Source organism: Silurus aristotelis, assembly GCF_946808225.1.
Source record: "Silurus aristotelis genome assembly, chromosome: 25".
Taxonomy (NCBI): domain Eukaryota; kingdom Metazoa; phylum Chordata; class Actinopteri; order Siluriformes; family Siluridae; genus Silurus; species Silurus aristotelis.
Genome location: NC_139598.1, coordinates 15,977,781 through 15,998,428, shown reverse-complemented (window position 1 = coordinate 15,998,428; position 20,648 = coordinate 15,977,781). Strand labels below are relative to the sequence as shown.

Here is a 20,648-nt window from a genome sequence, read left to right as displayed (position 1 = left end):
GGCCAGCAGAGATGCTTTGCGGGCCCTGACGGCCCACCACTGGTTTCCACACGGACGGTTTTAATTGCCAGATGTGTGCATCATGGATTTTGGTGCTTTGGTGCCTCTGGACAAGGGCGTTTGCTCAATTCCACAAATGTAAATGTATATATTTGCACACTTGGGACATTCTGATTAGATCTAAATAAATTATTATAGATAAAATATATATTTTTTTGAGAATAAAAGTATTATATTTACTTTAGATTTTCTTTTCTCAATGGCTTTCAGGCAACCAAAAGAAGAAGAAAGGGACACATTACAGATAACTGAAGGTTTGAAAAGATCACATTACATTTACTGTTTTTTTAATGCATGAATTAGTTTCTTATATATAAAATCTATATGTAACAAAATATCAGCTTTAATGCGAGCGGTGAGGATGTGGTTAGAAACCTGCCTTCCAATAAATCGAATAGAATATAAAAAAATTATAACAAAAATTAAACAAATAAATTGAATAATTCTTCTGTAATCAGAAATCATGCTGGTTTTATTTTCAGTTGCATGGATTTGCATTTTTAGTTGGTGGATTGTAAAAAATTTTTTTATATGTTAGTTGCATATATACAGTAAGTACAGTATTAAGATCTGGCATAAATAAGATAAAAACTACTAGTAAAAATGTTGAACAAATAGTTTTTCATAAAATTAGGCAGCTGAATTAATAAATCTCTTCCTAGCTTCCATGATTTAATCAGTTTTGTAAATATTTTGCAGCAAATCTAATTTGTTGTTTATCTTATATAATACGATTTCACATTTCTACTTATTATAAAAAAAAAAAAAACAACAACAAAAACAACAAGCTTTATGGAAGGTGTTCTTATGTAGAAAAATGTAATAAAAATCCCTCTCAGACTTTATCCTCTTGTGAGATATAAACTCAGACTGTTTTAAATTACTCATCATACTACCCTTGTGATCCAGATGTTTCAAGAGGAGGAGAAGCAGCTGCGCTCCCTCACACTTTCAATGACCAGAGCGTCCAGTATCAGTTTCTTCCTGATAGCACCGGCAGGCAGGTATTTGTCTTATTTATTTTTCTTAAACGTGCGCTTTGGGTCTTAAATTACCTCAGAAACGATCAGTCAGCAAAGACTGGGTACGTGTCCCGCATTGGTTCTGCTCTGAAGAATAACTTGCACCACATACTTTTAATAATACAGTTAAAAAGCTGGAGTTTCTGTGTTTTTGTTCAACTCGAGGTTCTGTGTTTTTTTCTCCTCCACCTCCCTGCGTAAATACTTCACAAATCTAACTATTAAAAACACGATAATATGATGGGAAGAGTGTTTAGATGCTGAAGAAACGGATGCAGTCACTGTTGCAGTTATTGCAGGTCATGTGATCGTGTTTCCTCACTGAGACTGAAACTGAGTCACATGTCAGTCAGAAAGAAAGTCACATGATACTGTCAGACGGAAAGGAGGAGGTCGGGGGAAGGAGGGATGCTCGTGTAAAGACACTTACAAATACGTATTCTTTAGAGTGAACAGTTAGGGCTATTATTGAGCCGTAGATTCAATTACCTCACAACACACTATCAGCAGAGTTAAAGCATGACCGCGGACCCCTGACCGCACGGCACGACGCTTTGGTTTTACTCAAATGGCTTGGCAATTGTTGTCTTTCTTGTTATATATTTTATATTTGAATATATTTTACTAGTCAATTTCTTTAGCATCCCGATATCTTTTAAATATAAAAAAGTCCCAATGGATTTTTATCCCATTATGTAGAATTCATGCTTAGCTTTCACTGCCATACACAAATCCCATTTCATTTCATCCAGACATACTTTTGACAGCAGCTTTTGGCAGCACAATTCAAGCCCACATGCAAATTCCACATCGTTACTTCCACGTGGCTCTTGACCAGCAGAATGTTGATGCTGCAACAGAACAGAGCTTTAGTTTCAGCACAAAAATTAGATAGATGGAGGAGCCCTCCTTTTTCTACAGTGGAAAAAAGTTGAACCATTCAGGTTTACACATCACATGTTGTGTTGTGTTGAGTGTTTAGTGTATAACATCCTGACATTGGCATACAGTTAAGTGTCTTTAAATATGTTTATTTATTTATTTATTTTTTCTTTCAGGTAACCTATCAGGTGGTCCAGTTGACTAATCAGCCACTGGTTGGTGGGGCGGTTGGCGTGGTCTCTGCTGCTTCATTTACTGGAGCCCAGCAGGTATAGAGTCAACTAACACCCTCTAACACTTCTTCTTGAATATCTTGAATGACAGGTGTCTCGTCCAATGATCGGTAAGTGTTCCAGTCTACCTTTTCTGGTTTGTCTAAATTGTTGTTGTTTTGTTTTCAGATTTATTTTGCTTTCAGATTTGTTAATGTGTTTTGCACTTCACGGCCACCGTACAATTACTCGAAGATACATAATGATTATATTATATTATATATATATATATATATATATATATATATATCAGGGATAATGAGTACAGACTTGATTTATTGTAATTGACCAGATGCCTATACTTTTCACAGAAGCATTGCTGATTCAGCAGATCTGTTTATACTGCATATGCTTACGATGAAGAAGTGAAAATGTGGCTGCTTTGTGCGTGTCGGCTCAGAAAGTATAGTAATAAAATCATGGTGTGTGTGAACGTTAGGCTGTGATCCCGAGTCCCTTCAGTAATGGAGGCAGTCCTGCAGCAGAGACGATCGGCTACATCCCACCAGCTGCTGTAAGCGATGCAACAGCCGCCGGAGTTTCAGCTCATCCGGGCGAACTTACACGCTCTTACACAGCAGGTGAGACAGACAGTGTGAAGACTTATGCCAAGAAAAATAAGATCAAAAACAGGAAAATCATAAAAACAGGACATAGTCTGAAATGCAGCTGTAGCTTTTTACAAATCGAATCCGAGAGATTTGATTTAACATTTAATGCATCACTCAACACATCACACACATTACAGACACATTTACTATGTTTCACGCTTAATGTTGCCAATATTCTCCTTTATTTATTTATTTTTATATTTTTATGATTTTATTCTTCATTACTACAGTAACTCTTATATCTGGATGTGAGGATGCCAACAGTTTTAAAGCTGCACCCTCGAGAACTTTCTTTGGGCTGAACAGACTGCATGTGGCTCCTCAAATAAAATAAAAAAAAGTGGAATGATGTATGAGCTTGTTCTTACCTAGCTTGCAAAGTTCTTTAATCTTGTTGGCGGTCCCGAACAAAAAAAAGCATCCGACAGCACTTTTTTACAAATTTTTTGGCTGCGATTCCCCTCCCATCTTTCTGTGAAGAATCTTTTTGCTATTAATTATATTAATATTTGTGGTAATAAGTGGTAATTTGTTGTACTTTTTGGTAATTATATATATATATATATATATATATATATATATATATATATATATATATATATATATATATATATATATATATATATATATATATATCGTTAAGTTTTTTTAATCTGTCTGTCTGTCTGTCTGTCTGTCTGTCTGTCTGTCTGTCTGTCTGTCTGCCTGTCTGTCTGTCTGTCCGTCCGTCTGTCCATCCATCCATATATATAGATATATAGATATAGATATATATATATATATATATATATATATATATATATATATATATATATATATATATATATATATAGGGATGTATGGATGGATAGACATATGGATAGATAAATGGATAGATAGATAGACAGATAGACAGATAATAAAAACCCACAATGATTTTGTTTATTTCTCTGTCAGGTCAGTTCTACGTGATGAGCACGCCAGAGGTCCTTCAGCCAGGCGCATTATGTACTACAGCTCCCCGCACTCTTCCATATGCAGTGACGTGAGTATCTGCCACACAGGGGTGCTGTTTGTATACATCGCTCGGCTTTTTCAAACCCAGCAACAGATAGAGTTTGTAAAAAAAAAAAAACTTAATGTTAAAATGACCTATTTGTAACCCAGCCATTAGGGTTGCACAAGCCAGTGCACTCTTAGTGCCGGTCCCAAGCCCGGATAAATGGGGAGGGTTGAAGGGCATCCAGCATAAAACGTGTGCTAAATCAAATATGCGGATCACAAATATTAATTTCATACCGGATCGGTCGAGGCCCAGGTTACCAACGACCGCCACTGGTATCATTAGCCGACAGGATACCGATGGAAATTGGGCTACTGTTGGCCGAAGGTGAAGGGAACAGAGGTGATGAGGAGGTGATGGGTAGGTATGGTTTTAAGGAGAGGAATGTGGAAGGGCAGATGGTGGTAGATTTTGCTAAAAGGATGGAAATGGCAGTGGTGAACACGTATTTTAAGAAGAAGGAGGATCATAGGGTGACGTATAAGAGTGGAGGAAGGTGCACACAGGTGGATTATGTTCTGTGTAGGAGATGCAACCTGAAGGAGATTGGAGACTGTAAGGTGTTGGCGGGGGACAGTGTAGCTAGACAGCATCGGATGGTGGTCTGTAGGATGGTTTTGGAGGCGAAGAAGAAGAGGAGGAAAGTAAGGATTGAAAGAAGAATAAGATGGTGGAAACTGAAGGAGGAAGAGTGTAGTGTGAGGTTCAGGGAAGAGGTCAGACAGGGGCTTGGTGGTGGTGAAGAGGTGCCGGATGATTGGGCAACTACTGCAGGAGTGATGAGGGAGGCAGCTAGAAAAGTACTTGGTGTGACATCTGGAAATAGAAAGCAAGACAAGGAGACGTGGTGGTGGAATGAGGAAGTGCAGGAGAGCATTAGGGGAAAGAGGTTGGCAAAACAGAAGTGGGATCGACAGAGTGATGAGAAAAGTAGGCAGGAGTACAAGGAGATGCGGCAGCAGGTAAAAAGGGATGTGGCGAAAGCCAAGGAAAAGGCACATGAGGAGCTGTATAAGAGGTTGGACACTAAGGAAGGAGAAAAGGATTTATACCGATTGGCCAGGCAGAGGGACCGAGCTGGGAAGGATGTACTGCAAGTTAGAGCAATAAAGGATGGAGAGGGAAATGTGTTGACTAATGAGGAGAGTGTGTTGAGAAGATGGAGGGAATATTTTGAGCAGCTGATGAATGAGGAAAATCAGAGAGAGAGAAGGTTGGAGGATGTGGAGTTGGTGAAGCAGGATGTAGATAGGATTAGTAAGGTGGAAGTGAGAGCAGCGATTAAGAGGATGAAGAATGGAAAGTCGGTTGGACCAGATGACATACCGGTAGAAGCGTGGAGATGTTTAGGAGAGATGGCAGTGGAGTTTTTAACCAGATTGTTTAACAGGATTCTGGAAGGTGAGAGGATGCCTGAGGAATGGAGAAGGAGTGTGCTGGTACCGATCTTTAAGCATAAGGGAGATGTGCAGACCTGCAGTAACTACAGGGGAATTAAGTTGATCAGTCACACCATGAAGTTATGGGAAAGAGTAGTGGAAGCCAGGCTGAGAGAAGAGGTGACCATCTGTGAGCAACAGTATGGTTTCATACCGAGGAAGAGCACAACAGATGCCTTATTTGCTTTGAGGATGTTGATGGAGAAGTATAGAGAAGGACAGAAGGAGCTGCATTGTGTATTTGTGGATTTAGAGAAAGCGTACGACAGGGTGCCAAGAGAGGAGTTGTGGTATTGTATGAGGAAGTCAGGTGTGTCAGAGAAGTATGTGAGGGTGGTGCAGGACATGTATGAGGACAGTGTGACGGCAGTGAAGTGTGCAGTAGGTACGACAGACTGGTTCAGGGTGAAGGTTGGACTGCATCAAGGATCGGCCCTGAGCCCTTTTCTGTTTGCAGTGGTGATGGACAGGTTGACGGACGAGGTCAGACAGGAGTCTCCCTGGACTATGATGTTTGCAGATGATATTGTGATTTGTGGTGAGAGTAGAGAGCAGGTTGAGAAGAGCCTGGAGAGGTGGAGATATGCGTTGGAGAGAAGGGGAATGAAAGTCAGTAGGAGTAAGACAGAGTACATGTGTGTGAATGAGAGGGAGGGCAGTGGAGTGGTGCGGTTGCAGGGAGAAGAGGTGGAGAAGGTGGAGGAGTTCAGGTACCTGGGGTCAACAGTGCAAAGTAATGGAGAGTGTGTTAGAGAAGTAAAGAAAAGAGTGCAGGCAGGGTGGAGTGGGTGGAGAAGAGTGACAGGAGTGATTTGTGATAGTAGGGTATCTGCAAGAATAAAAGGGAAAGTTTATAGGACTGTGGTGAGACCTGCGATGTTGTATGGATTAGAGACAGTGGCATTGAGTAAAAGACAGGAAGTGGAGCTGGAGGTAGCAGAGCTGAAGATGTTAAGGTTTTCGTTGGGAGTGACGAGGATGGACAAGATTAGAAATGAGTTTATTAGAGGGACAGCACATGTAGGATGTTTTGGTGACAAGGTGAGGGAGGCGAGATTGAGATGGTTTGGACATGTGCAGAGAAGGGACATGAATTATATTGGTAGAAAAATGCTGAAGATGGAGCCACCAGGTAGGAGGAAAAGAGGAAGGCCAAGGAGGAGGTTCATGGATGTGGTGAGGGAAGACATGCAGGTAGTTGGTGTGAAAGAGGCAGATGTAGAGGACAGGGTGGTATGGAGACGGATGATCCGCTGTGGCGACCCCTAATGGGAGCAGCCGAAAGAAGAAGAAGAAGAGTTGGCCGAAGGAGGAGAAGGAGAGGAGGAAGACGTCTACAGAGACAACAGGGAAAGGAGCAGTGTAGGAGAGTAGAGGTTCGGGTTGGTTCTTTAAATGTTGGTACTATGACTGGTAAAGGGAGAGAGATAGCTAATATGATGGAGAGGAGAAAGGTAGATATGTTGTGTGTTCAGGAGACCAAGTAGAAAGGGAGTAAGACCAGGAACATTGAAGGTTTGTTTAAACTGTTCTATCATGGTGTGGATATAAAGAGAAATGGTGTAGGGGTGATCCTGAAGGGAGCGTGTAGAGGAGGTGAAGAGAGTTTCTGATAGGATGATGAACATGAAGCTGGAAGTTGAAGGGGTGATGTCATCAGTGCTTATGCTCCACAAGTGGGCTGTGAGATGGAGGTTAAGGGGTGAGTTAGATGAAGTGGTAGATGGTGTACCTAGGAATGAAAGATTGGTGATTGGGGCAGATTTCAATGGTCATGTTGGTGAAGGGAACAGAGGTGTTGAGTAGGTGATCACTGCATTGGGGAAAGGTCAGGGGTTCAAGCTCCAGCACCACCAATGGCACTGTTGGGCCCTTGAGTGTGACCCTTAACAATCTCTTATCATGGCTGATCCTGAATGTCATATCTGTACACATTTTTCCCAGAACCTTCTTGCCAACCTCCAATTTTTTCAAAACCTGGTCCTGGGTCTCGACCTCTCATGTGGTAGCTTGGTGGCAGAGATGAGTTTTTAGTAGTACAAAGTCTTCCTCTCTAATTTAGCTGATGTAAACTCGTACACGTGATGTCAATGATAATGATGTCACTGCGGTGGTTTGTCATCTTATAACAGATACGAGTTCAGTTTTTATTTACATCAATAAAACAACAATGAAACCATGAAACGTTTTCTGTGGAAAGGAGTCTCCAGTGTAAGTGACAGGTTTTCCACCATGGGAAAGTTATGCTGTGGCATGTAAATCTTTAGACACTCTTTAAGAGAGAAAAGAGAATAGAGAGAAATAGAAAGAGAGGAGAGGAACACACTGTTATAGCTGCTATAATGGAAGTGATAAGAGGAACTAAATATTTTCATATCCTGTAACTGGATTGGATGCGGATGCCTGCAATGTGGCGTCACTGCAATTCCCAGAAATCATCTCTTTCCCCCTTCATGCTGAGTTTTTTGATATGTCATATGTGACATATTGCTGGAATTTTCTGAAATACAAAAGCAAACAAAACACGAAGCGACGAGACAAAAAATAAAAAAATAAGCAGATCCTTGAAATCAATTAACAACAATGAAAAGACCAGCGTGAGACAAAGATGCCGATGCATCGACATAACATATAATATATATAAAAATATAAAATGTTTTAGATTTTCCTTCTTGGGTAACCTTTTGCACTTGAGAATTAAATATAGATTTAATAATGAAATGTTAAATGGTAATGCTGGTGTTTGGCAGTTTTGTGTTTGGACGAGGTTCCGGTTTTTTTACGTTTTTTCAATCAATTTTTCTACAAATCTTTATTGAAGGATGAATAGTTAAAGACCAGAGACAGACCCGAGTCAAAATTATTCATGTCGAAGTAAATTATTCATTATGTTTGTACTTGGGGGAATATACAAAGCGCGGTTTTAGTTAAAGTTGCACTCCAGCCAAACATCCTGACACAGTTTTACAAAAGCCGATAAGGACCTAAGAGACCTGTGGGAGTCTACAAGTATTTAGCATATTGCTTTAATGTTAAAAAGGAACTTCTGATCACATTTTTTTTTCCAGTTCTTATCGCTAAGTTGTGGAAGCTCAAGACCAAATTGCAAATCAATCGAGATATTGTAGCTGAATTTTTTACTTAAAAAAAGCAAAAAAAATGTATATAGTTGTTTACAATAAAATTTAGAATTTTTTTTTTATAATTTTATAATTAAGTGGGGTCTGTAAATTTTAGAATTCACTGAAAAATTAAAGCTGATATGTTTATATATTTTAAAATAAAAAATAATAAATACAATTAAAATAATGATATATATATATATATATAAGATAAGTCAAAGGATGGGCATATTTCAAATTATAAAAAAATAAAAAATAAATAATATTCAGAAATGAAAATATGCTGTTTAACCATTTATTTGTATATTATATTATTCGTGGTCATGAAGGAGTAAACTAAATATCTTGGTATAAATTGCATTTCTTTACTTTTCTCGGGTGTGCAAACTTTTGCAGCACTGTATTATAACTGTATTATTACTTATTTGCAACAAAGCTAAAAATAAAAAGCACCCATAATGATGGTAAAGAATATTTTATATTTATAAGCATCTAAATAGGCACAAAAGATTTCTCTTCTTCCACATTTCTCTTCAAAGCACAATAAAGAATTTATTTCACTTGGACCTGCGATTGCAAATTATCCGCTCGGTGAAAATGTCTAAACAGCCGTTGTCACTCCGTTTGCTGGAAATGCCTGCAGGTTGAAAGCCTCGTAACACCCGATAAATCAATCCAACATAAAAGCACTGTAATTTTCCTCAGAAAAACGAGTGAGCATTATACAAGGGTCTGACTACGTTACTACCAGCGGTCTTATTAAATCGGACGGAAAATAGTTTGGGGTGAAACTTTCAATTAGTCTTCTCTGATTCTAGTTCATCAAAAATTCATTATTTCGAGTGAGATCAAGAGTTTGTTGGTTGGGAGAAATCCTCATGCAGTCTTAAAAATTGTAGGTGTAGGTTGTGTAAGGAACATTTAACATCTACGCTACATGAGGAACCTTTCAGTATTTCGGTATAGTGTATATAAGTTTTAGTATATTGTAAACATTTTTTTTTAAAAGAGGGAAAAAGAGTTTTTTTTGTAGAAGCAGAACCTGAAATGTGAAACAGAAATGTGGAAAATGTGTATAGATCTGACATTGTATTTTTATTCTGTGTTTTGCTCAAAAAGCCTGTGTCCCAATTTACATTTACAATTTCCCAATTTTTTATTTTTATTTCGATAATTGAATGGTCCCCTGGTGGTCTAGTGGTTAAGATGCAGCGCTCCCACCGCTGCGACCCGGGTTCGATTCCCGGTCAGGGAACCGTCCCCAGCCACTCTTAGTGCCGGTCCCAAGCCCGGATAAATTGGGGAGGGTTGCGTTAGGAAGGGCATCCAGCGTAAAACATGTGCCAAATCAAACGTGCGGAGGATCCGCTGTGGCGACCCCTAACGGGAGAAGCCGAAAAGAAAGTTTATTTCGATAATTGAATGATTTTTTTTTTTCTTCAATTAATGGATTAATCGGAACTAAAAATGTATAAATAATTTTTTTATTTGATATTTTGCTTATTATAACTATATAACACTCTAATTCAGGGTATTTATGTATAAAAGTGCACTTAAAATATTTTTTATTCAAATTAATTCAATTCAATAATTTTATTTTATTCAAAATCTGCTTGAACAAATTCACTTATGTTGGGTTGCTTCTTTATGTAAAAAAATAAATAAAATTATAATAAACACATTTGCGTATGCAAACTGAAGCAATTTGTATAGCAAAATCAACATTTGTATTGTTTTTAATAATAATTGCAGATGGCAAGTTGACCAACATTTAAAAAAAATAATTATAAAAAATAATACAACATGGTTTTGACAATTTGTTAAAAAAATTTTTTTAATTTGTAAAGATATAAGCATCTAGAATATGATTTATTTAATTTTGTATAATAATTAAATCATATAAGGACTTTGACTAGGCCACTCCAAAGTCTTCATTTTGTGTTTCCTCAGCCGTTCAGTGGTGGACTTGCTGGTGTGTTTTGCATCATTGTCCTGCTGCAGAACTTAAGTTCGCTTCAGCTTGAGGTTACGAGCAGATGGCCAAACATTCTGCTTCAGGTTTTTTGGAAAACAGCAGAATTCATGGTTCCATTTATCACAGCAAGTCTTCCAGGTCCTGAAACAGCAAAACAGCCCCAGACCATCACACTACCACCACCATATTTTACTGTTGGTCTGATGTTCTTTTTTCTGAAATGCAGTGGTACTTTTACATATACAGATGTAAAAGGACACACCTTCCAAAAAGTTTAACATTTGTCTCGTCAGTCCACAGAGTCTTGGGGATCATCAATCAGCGTGGTGCAGGGAAATTAGAAATTTGGCATAGGAGTTGGTGAACCTAGGGCGTTGGCAAATGTTCGGAACCGGTGCTCAAAGCGAATTTCGGCATCATTAACAGTTAGGACGTGAAAAGAAACACTTGAAGAAACACCAACACATCGATGATGCGTGTTGTGGAACGGTGCGATGAGGCTCCTCATGGTGGCAGCTCGAACAGCCTCAATATTCTCTGTTGTGCAGGCCATTTGAACACCACCTGGGACTTGTTTAATGTTGAACCCGTTTCTTTCCCTTCCCTTCGCGCAGCACTCACACCATCACCATACTTATAAGAAGGTTTCACAGCGAAGGCTCGGTGCACACCTCCACTGCTCCATTAGGACTAGTGGCAAGGGGGCTATAAATGAGGTCACACTGGTTCCAAACTATTGCCCCGTCCCAGGGTGGCCAACTCCTAGCTTCAAATTTTCCCTTTTCCCTGCACCACCGTATATATTAAGGCAGGTATGAAGTAGTGAGCAGAGACCAGCTCAGTGCAGATCTTTGTCTAGGGTTTAGTTTAGATTTCCACCTCTGTCGCTGATAAAACTACACCGGACTTCATTGAGATGTTCTTCCTGACCATTCACCCTTCAAAACACAAACATTTCTGAAATCTGAGTGTCCGCCGTTAAATCCTCCCATTTTTACTCCGTCCTTGTTCTTGTCCTCCCATCGAATTTAATTAAAGCGTACCTGAAAGGAGATTGCACGCCTAGAACATTTGTGTCATTAGAGCAGATCGGGGCCTCGGGCGCTGCAGTTTATTACGGGACGATTCGGCTGACACGAAAGGGCGAGGCGATATTTTCCCTCGTTCGAATGTGAAGCCACAGTCAAAAGGCTGCCATGCTGGTCTGCATATGGATCATTCCATCTGAAGTCTCATAAACCCCTTCATATCCACCTGTGCTTTAAAGTCGGCACCCCTGTTAGCCCCAGAGCGGATGGTGGGCTTTTCGAAAAGCCCTCTGTAAGCACCGAGCTGTGCGCGCCAGCTTGTGAATCGGGGGGTGAACAGCTCGGGGATTTCGCGTTCTGATTTCTTTGATTCCGAATAAAACACGTGTGTGCATTCGGATGAAGAAAAAGGTCACGGCTGTGTTTTTGTTTTTTTGTCATCCTTTCGTGTCCATTTTGCAGGAAGATGGAAGGGCTGTGTACGCCGAGAGACGAACGCAGGAGGGCGCAACACAACGAAGGTGAGTGTATATGTGTTTTTTTAGGAGGGGTTTTATGCTGCAGATATACTTGGATGTTGTATTTGGAGCATTCCACCAAATATGGATCCAATCTAAAGGGGATTAAAGTTGCTTTTTGATGTCTCACTCAGCAATGACACAAGTCCACCACTAGAGAGTGGTATGGATTGCCTAGAATATTTGTGTTAGTGTGTGTGTGTGTGCGAGTGTGTGCGAGTGTGTGCGAGTGTGTGCGAGTGTGTGTGTGTGTGTGTGTGTGTGTGTGTGTGTGTGTGTGTATGTGTGTGTCTGGTTTTTTTTTTTTTCTTCTTTTAGCAAAACACTGCATTCCAGTATTGTATACTGCATTCTTCTTGAGTTCATGTCGCCATCTTAAAGGACTAGTCCTGGGTTGTTCAACCTAATCTATGTACCAGTGTATAGATGTACCAAAGGCAGGAATTTAAATACTTTCATGGCTTAGTATATAATAATTGACTTAGGAGGCTTAGGAGATATAATACAAATAAATTAGAAAGTCTAAGCAAAGCTATTTCAATGGAATTTTGTTCCAGCTTTCCAACACAAATGCAACACAAAAATAAAGAAATCTGGAAATAATGTCCACTCATGCGCAGTGACAAAAATATAGATATATATGTACACTATATAGCTAAAAATCCCTCCACTCTTCTGGGAAGATGTTTCACTAGATTTTGGAGTGCGCTTATGGATATTTGTGCTCATTCAGACACAAGTGTTAGTGAAGGTACTGATGTAGGTGAGGTGAGGAGGCCTGGGGTGCAGTCAGTGTTCACATTCATCCCAAAGGTGTTCAACAGGGTTGAGATCAGTAATCTATAGCAGAAGATCTTTCACTCCAACTCATGCAAAGCACATCTTCATGGAGTTTGCTTTGTGCACACAGGCATTGTCATGCTGGAACAGGTTTGGGTCTCCAAGTTCAAGTGAATGAAAAAATCTTATGCTTCCACATTCATAGACATTCTACAGAATTGTGTGCCTTCAGTTTTGTGATAACAAAGAACCATATATAGCATCTATCTATCTATCTATCTATCTATCTATCTATCTATCTATCTATCTATCTATCTATCTGTCTGTCTGTCTGTCTGTCTGTCTGTCTGTCTGTCTGTCTGTCTGTCTGTCTGTCTGTCTGTCTGTCTGTCTGTCTGTCTGTCTGTCTGTCTGTCTGTCTATACATAATTATTGTACAGCATGTGTATTGTATATTCCAAGGCTCTTCCACTGGCTTATCAAGAGAAAAAAAAGCATTTCAGCGAAATAAACCTCATAGAAAATATAATATAATGACTATTATTGAAAAAAGAAAAAAAAAAAAGCTTTATTTCATAAGCTTTTTTTTTCCAGCTGATTTTTTGTTCTGGATCTGAATTGAACACTGACTCATTACTGAGGTTATTTATTTATTTATTTTTTAGATGATGAACAGAATATTTAAAGACAAATGTACCATGAAATACCATTGCGAATCAGTTCGGATTGGAAAATGTTTTATAGCTGTAACTAATGAAAAATTGGTAGTCATTTAAAGCTTTCAGCTTTCAGCTCCATTTACACATCAAAACTTTCACTCGAATACTACTGCTATACACTATGACTGAATGTAACAGTCAGTTCTGTTTCCTTTACACAAAGAAAAGATTACCGTAATTTCCGGACTATTAAACGCAACCAAATATAAGCCGCTCCCACTGAATTTTACAAAGATTTTTATTTTGAATATAAATACGCTGCACCTGTCTATAAGCCGCAGGTGTCTACACTGAAACTAATGAACTTTACACAGGCTTTAACGAAAGACAGTGTCTGTTACACGGCTTGTATCTAAACAGTAGCCTACCAAGAAAGTCATTGTTCACTGTCTTCCTCCTTCCTTTCACAACTATTTCTCTCGAGAGTTTTTTTTTTTGGCATCGTCGTGCGTTTAAAAATCACCATCGGTGAATCTTTTCTCCCGATGCCGTGCAGCTCAGAACACAGGTGAAGTGTGTTTTCATGCCCGGTTGTTTTCAGCGTGACGAATGATTCGCTTTTCCTGTAGACAGTCCGAGTGAGCGGCAGGTCAAACGTCAGAGGAACATCATCCATATTTATGATGTGGTGCGGCCCGATTCAGTGGGAGCGCATCTGATTTAATATAAAGAGTTTCATTGGTTCACCTGAACCCGTTCGTCAATTTCATTGGTCTAATGTTACGGGGCTCATTTTTTTGGCTTGAAGTTTGTGACACCGGGAAAAACCCAGGAAGAATCCATATATTAGCCGCTTCGTTGTTTAAACCACGGGGTTCAAAGCGTGGGAAAAAAGTAGCGGCTTATAGTCCGGAAAATACGGTATTATTTTTTTTTGTTTGTTTGCTTGTTTTCAGAGATTGTCTCAACATGTAGATGTTACAAACCAGTGACCTTAAAGACAATACATTCAATCTATACATCCCAACCTTCCTCATACCAACATAATCATTTTTAGGAAGCTATCTACAGGTTTCCTCATTTCCACATGCTGCTATTTGCTAGTATTTTTCAATAGTGAAAATGTGTTCCAAGCACAGCTCACCTCATCCCACGCTCTAATAATGTCTATCTACTTCTCAGGAGTCTGGGTCTTTTCAGGCCTCTTGGCTTTCTTTTCAATGGATTGCACCAATTTGCAAACCTTTTTTGGGGCCTATTTTGCAAAATTGCGACCATTCATCACAATAGGATGTGAAAAGAAAAAAAAAAGAAAAAACATGACCATTTGTGTAAACGGCCCGGACGCTCTACACATTTTTTGCGGATGATGCCGGGAGACCAACATCGCCTAGAATTAGTCTAGTTAACTTATGCGTGTTGTTTCGTTTTGTATTTCTTTGCTCCTCTCCATACCCCTGATGTCGTATGAAATGACTGCTTGGATAGCGGGAAATTGATTGTTTCAACATCAGAAGTTAGAAATGTATTAAGTATACACTTGTTCCATCTGATATGACTTCATTGCTAGTTAACAAGCTTGTATGACTTTGTACAAAGCTCAAAGGAAATGGATCAAATCATTTGCCACAGGAAACACTTGAGCTACATTGCTCCCAAGGTCAGACGTGTTCTGACTGAAAAAGAAAAAAAAAAGATTTCCGGTACAAGTAGCCACCTGAATAACCTAATGTTTTTTTTTTTAAGGCACCTTGTTACTGGAGTGGTACCTCTTATCTTTTATCATTTTTATGTTTCACCAGGAAATGTGTATATTGTTAAATAGATCTAGATTATAGCTTGATAGATCTAGATTTTGGAGGGTACTTGTGGAGATTTGTGCTCATTCAGCCATAAGGGTGTTAATAAAGTCAGGTACTGATGTAGGTAAGGTGCAGTCAGCATTCCAGGTAATACCTAAGGTGTTCAATAGGGTTGAGGTCAGAGCTCTATAGCAGGCCATTCATGATCTTCCATTCTGACTTATACACTATATTGCCAAAAGTCTTGGGTCACCTGACCTTTACTGCAATATGTGGTTCTTTTCCAAACTGTTACCACAAAGCTGGAGGCACAGGAGTCATTCAAACATTCACTTGAACTTGGAAACTTAAACTTTTTCCAGCATAGGGATGCCCCTGTGCACAAAGTGAGCTTCTTGAAGATCCGGTTTACATGCTTTGGAGAGGAAGATCTTGAGTAGCCTGATATAGAGCTCTGATCTCATCCCTACTGAACACATGACTGCACCCCAGGTCTCCTCACCTACATCAGTACCTGCCTTTCATAACACCCTTTTGGCTGATGAACACAAATTTCCACAAGCACACTTCAAAATCTAGTGGAACATCTTCCCAAAAGAGTGGAGGGAATTATGAGTGAATTAGGATTAAACGTGAAATGCAATGCTCAAAAATCACATACCGTACTTATGAACAGGTGACCCAATGCTTTTGGCAGTATAGTGTATTTTCATGGAGCTGGCTTTGTGCACAGGTGCATTGCCATACTTGAACATGTTTGCAAACAGTAGTTCAAGTGAAGGGGAAAATTTATGCTACCACAACCAAAGACATCCGAAAAAAATTGTCCGTCTTTGACTTTGTTGTAACAGTTTCTAGATTAACCACATGTGGCTGGAAAAGTCAGGTGTCCCAATACTTTTGTAAATATTTTGTACTTAATAAAGGTACAGGTCAGCGACAAGCAAATGGGCCAGAACCACATTGCTAATTCATCCTTACAGCTGTTTCGAACGTTTTTGCAGTGGAGCGACGAAGGAGAGACAAAATTAACAACTGGATCGTGACGCTGTCTAAAATCATCCCAGAATGCAGCATGGACGGCACTAAAACCGGAGCGGTGAGGAGCTTCTGCCAATCTTGTCATTCTGATCTATGATCTAGCACAACGCCAATATGTATATGCTTTTTATTTTCCCCACACAGTTTTAGCTAACGTGTATGGGAAATCTGTCCCATCCTAATGTCTTTTTCATTGATGTCACTCAGGGCTGCTGTTGTACTTTGGGACACTGTGTGAATCCCTGTATCATCTTATTAACATGAACACCATGTAGCTGAACAGTACAACCGTATGAGGGAGGCCCTTTGCAAAATTAGTTATCAATTATTTGCCTTGGGGAAGTGGTGGCTCCAGCGGTTAAGGTGCTGGGTTGCCGATCGGAAGGTCTGGGGTTCGAGCCCCGGTATTGCCAAGCTGCCACTCTTGGGCCCTTGAGCAAGGCCCTTAACCCTCTATGCTCCGGGGGTCCCTTACGAGGGAAATATCAAGGTCCATGACGTCGGAGTGACGTGGGGCCGCCTTCCCGTGGACTCACCACCTGCAGGAGGGACCGTAAGGGACGGTGCTGTGAGGATTGGGCAGCAGTCGAAGGCGGGGGCCTGCTTAGACTGCTGCCCCCGCGACCCGAATTACGGATAAGCGGGAGAAAATGAATAAATGAATGAATTATTTGCCTTCATAAAAAGGAACATTGAAATTCATAGTGCGTATTGTTCATACATTTAAAAGGTGGATAACTTTGAAAATTTCAATTTTTATATTAGAAATGTCTTTAAATGCAATACAATTTGGTATATAAAGTATATAAAAATTCAGATGTACTTTAATAAAAAGTCAAATAAAACATTTGGGTGAAATAGTCCAACGTTAGCAACATTAGATTATTTAAGATAAGATAAGATATTTTTTTTTTACCACATTATTATTGGAATTTGATTAAAACAGTAGTTCAAATTTATACAGATTGTAGTCTAATAATTCTTTATATTTAAAGCTTTTTAAAGGAAAAACAGTCAAATCAATGATATAGTTAAATATAAGAAGATGTTCATATATTAACACTTTTGGAAGGAGACTCCAGTGTCAGAGTTTTTACTGTAACTTTAAATTTTTGGAATGGGAAACTTTTTTTAGTTGCTTACAGCTGCTGTAATAAAAGTGATAACAGGAACTTGATCTGAGATGTTATACAAATCAAAATTTTACTGTAAATCGCAAAAAAGCGGTGCAAATTTGCAAATATTTTATATTATTTAAAGCTTTAGGATATGGTGTTGTTGGAAAATAGTTAATAATTAGTATGACAGTAACTGGCATTGTTGATTATTTTTACATCTAACAACATGTCATTTGATGTTTTTTTTCTACAATTATTTGATTAGAGAAACATCCAGAATGAATTTTAGTTGATTTTCACTCACTTTCCATGTCAGAGTAAAGGAGGCATCCTATCTAAGGCCTGCGATTACATCCAGGAGCTGCGTCAGAGCAACCACGGGCTCCATGTGAGTCTCCAAGAAGTGAAGATGGTCCAGATGGACAACGAGATCCTCCGACAGCAGGTAAGCCCACCTGTCACGAGCCTGGCCCTGCCAAAAAAACACGGCCTAGCCAAGATCATGACATTCTGATGGAAGAATTACTTAAAGGAAGCAAAATCCTTGAGTACTACACAAAACATAATTAGCACTATCTAGAAATAGAGCAAAGAGTGTGTGAAGTGTTAGGTAGGATAATTAATCTCATGAGGGTAAAGCTCTTGTAGGTCTTCTATAATTACACTTCTTTATAGAACATTGTCTCATGGCATCACATATTTTTTTACAGTTGTTTTTAGTTGCAATGTGATCAGAGCAATGAGGTCACAATCTGAAAAAGAAATGTCATTTTGGAGATTGGAGTACTATTTTTAGGATTAGCTTTAAAATGCTCTGTCTGCCAAGATGTTCACTTTTGTAGCATTTGCTTCTTTAGTTCTGCACCAGAGCTTACATTATTTCAATAAAAGCATCTCACTCATACTTCTGCTTTAACCACAAAAGTGGAGAAGTGGTCATCCAAAATGGCTGCTGCGAAATGTATTCCAGTCTTTAGATACACTGGGATGTTCGATCAAATGTATTTGTACATTACAGACTAAATCAAGTCAAACCAACAAGTCCTGGTATTGTTACTGAGAGGATGAATGCATTGAAAGGTGGGATTTTGGTAGTTTATTTGTATTTTTTTGTGCCAATACTAGTTAAAGAAAATATTCGGAAAAAAAATTATCTGAAAATTTTTTTTTGTTCTCATTTATGGATTAGGAAATGTGCCAATAAGTTATGTTTTTTTTATTGTTTAAAATAAAATTTTTAATCTAGGACACCATTTCCAATAAGACAGACAGACAGACAGACAGATAGACAGATAGTTAGGCCAATTAATTTGTACATTTTAAATGTATATTATATTTCCGAATTTCCTAATTCCATATTGGATTCCATAAGATGGAGCTTAGTTACTTTACTTGAAAACAAGTGCATTGTTTTTCAAAAGAAAAAAATATAACAAAAGCAAAAAGCACACATTATACTTATGTTGATGATTCTCACACTTTACAGATTTACTCCTCACCACAATTTCAGGTTAATATAATGTTAGCCTAACTGTAAAACTGAATTTTTAGTGCTAATCAGGATACTTTGGATGTTTAGAAACAGTTTGTCACTGACACCTGAGGTAAAAAAAATAACAGTTTAGTAAATATCATGCTTTCAGAGGAGAAATCATCATATGATGGTCAAATTGAAACTCTGTTGGCATATCAAAGAATGAGGAAGATATGTGGGCTGATATGCTAGCATACAATTGTGCTAACTAAATTGTGAATCTGAGGAAGGTTTGCCTGAAAACTGTAATGTACTGTGTAATGAAAAAAAATGAATAAATTATAATTGTTTCTTTTTTTTTATCTTAACACTGTGTGGTGAAATGTGCAACTGTGTACTATTTGCTGCTAACACTGAGGTGAACTTGTACTTTATAAGCAGAAGTAAACAGGCAGCATTTAACTTATAAAAATCAGCAGTTTTTTGGATTCGAAATGACTCCTGAAGTAATTGAAACCTGCTGGTTTCAGGTGGAAGAGCTGAAGAATGAAAACGCTTTGCTCCGAGCTAAGCTCCAACAGTGCTGAGCCCAGGCACAAGTCACGGACGTGTCATTGCATTGAGCCTGAGGACACTCTTTAACAAATAAAGGACGCATTTTTTCACGGTAGCGAATTTTGTATATAAACGTGGACTGAACGAGAAACAGGACAGCATTTCAGACTGATGTTATTCCGAATTAAGAAAGAGATCCTTGATAAATATTGAAGAAGTGAAAGACTGGGTGAGCTGTAGAAACTGGACACCTGCTTTGGTTTATTTTTGTCTATTTATTAAGCTTTTCTGTGAGAAATGTTGTGATTTCTCAGTCTTTAGTGACCTTTTTTACTTGTTGCAGCATTTTCTTTTTTTTTTATATATAACTTTGTTCACTATTTTAATTTTACTTATGATCTACTAATAGCTTTGTCCACTCTTTATTATAGCACTTTTTGGTTAACATACTTACATTAAATTTGTTCAGTATACTATATTACAATTAGAAATTATTTTGAAATATATATGTCTATTAAAGGAAATCTATCTATCTATCTATCTATCTATCTATCTATCTATCTATCTATCTATCTATCTATCTATCTATCTATCTATCTATCTATCCATCTATCCATCTATCTATCTATCTATCTATCCATCCATCCATCCATCCATCCATCCATCCATCCATCCATCCATCCATCCATCCATCCATCCATCCATCCATCCATCCATCCATCCATCCATCCATCCATCCATCCATCCATCGTACTGCATATGGACCAAAGTATTGGGACACCTTACTTTTCCAGATATGTGTTTTTATCCCTAAACTGTTACCACAAAGTCAAAGGCATACAATTGTAAAGGTGGTATCATTAAATTCTGCCTTCACTTCAACTAGGAGACCCAAAACCTGTTCCACCATGACTATGCTTTTGTGCACAAAGCCAGATCCATGAACATATGGTTTACATGTGTTGGTGTAAAGAATTTTGAGTGGCCTGCTATTGGACGGCATTTAACAACTTTGGGATGATTTGGAACCCTGACTGCACCCCAGGCCTCCTCACCCTGTACCTGACTTTACTAACTCCATGAGCATTTACGTCATTTGTTTTGTTTGTTTGTAGCAAGGCAGAAGAAATTTGTGGACATTTTGTTCTGTGCACATAACACCCATAATACAAACACAGTAGATAGAAATCAGGTTGAATCTTTGAAGTAAATCTCAGTGGACCAAGACACACAAACAACAGAAGCAAT

The 20,648-nt window shown here is 38.6% G+C and overlaps 1 protein-coding gene across 2 annotated transcripts in view; it reads left to right on the top strand.

The window, feature by feature from the left end:
- usf2l (upstream transcription factor 2, c-fos interacting-like) overlaps positions 1 to 20,113 on the top strand; it is a 22,064-nt gene extending 1,951 nt beyond the window's left edge. The window contains exons 2-10 of one of the 2 annotated variants that reach the window (XM_083529551.1): positions 271 to 314; positions 970 to 1,064; positions 2,141 to 2,233; positions 2,676 to 2,817; positions 3,784 to 3,871; positions 11,916 to 11,974; positions 16,217 to 16,311; positions 17,688 to 17,816; positions 19,376 to 20,113. In XM_083529551.1, the coding sequence (XP_083385677.1) occupies positions 271 to 314; positions 970 to 1,064; positions 2,141 to 2,233; positions 2,676 to 2,817; positions 3,784 to 3,871; positions 11,916 to 11,974; positions 16,217 to 16,311; positions 17,688 to 17,816; positions 19,376 to 19,432 (802 nt within the window). In that variant the 3' untranslated portion in view covers positions 19,433 to 20,113. Of the gene's footprint in view, positions 1 to 270; positions 315 to 969; positions 1,065 to 2,140; positions 2,234 to 2,675; positions 2,818 to 3,783; positions 3,872 to 11,915; positions 11,975 to 16,216; positions 16,312 to 17,687; positions 17,817 to 18,389; positions 18,456 to 19,375 lie in introns of those variants that run through there. The other variant, XM_083529552.1, reaches the window with a different exon arrangement.
- The last annotated feature ends 535 nt before the right edge of the window (positions 20,114 to 20,648 follow it).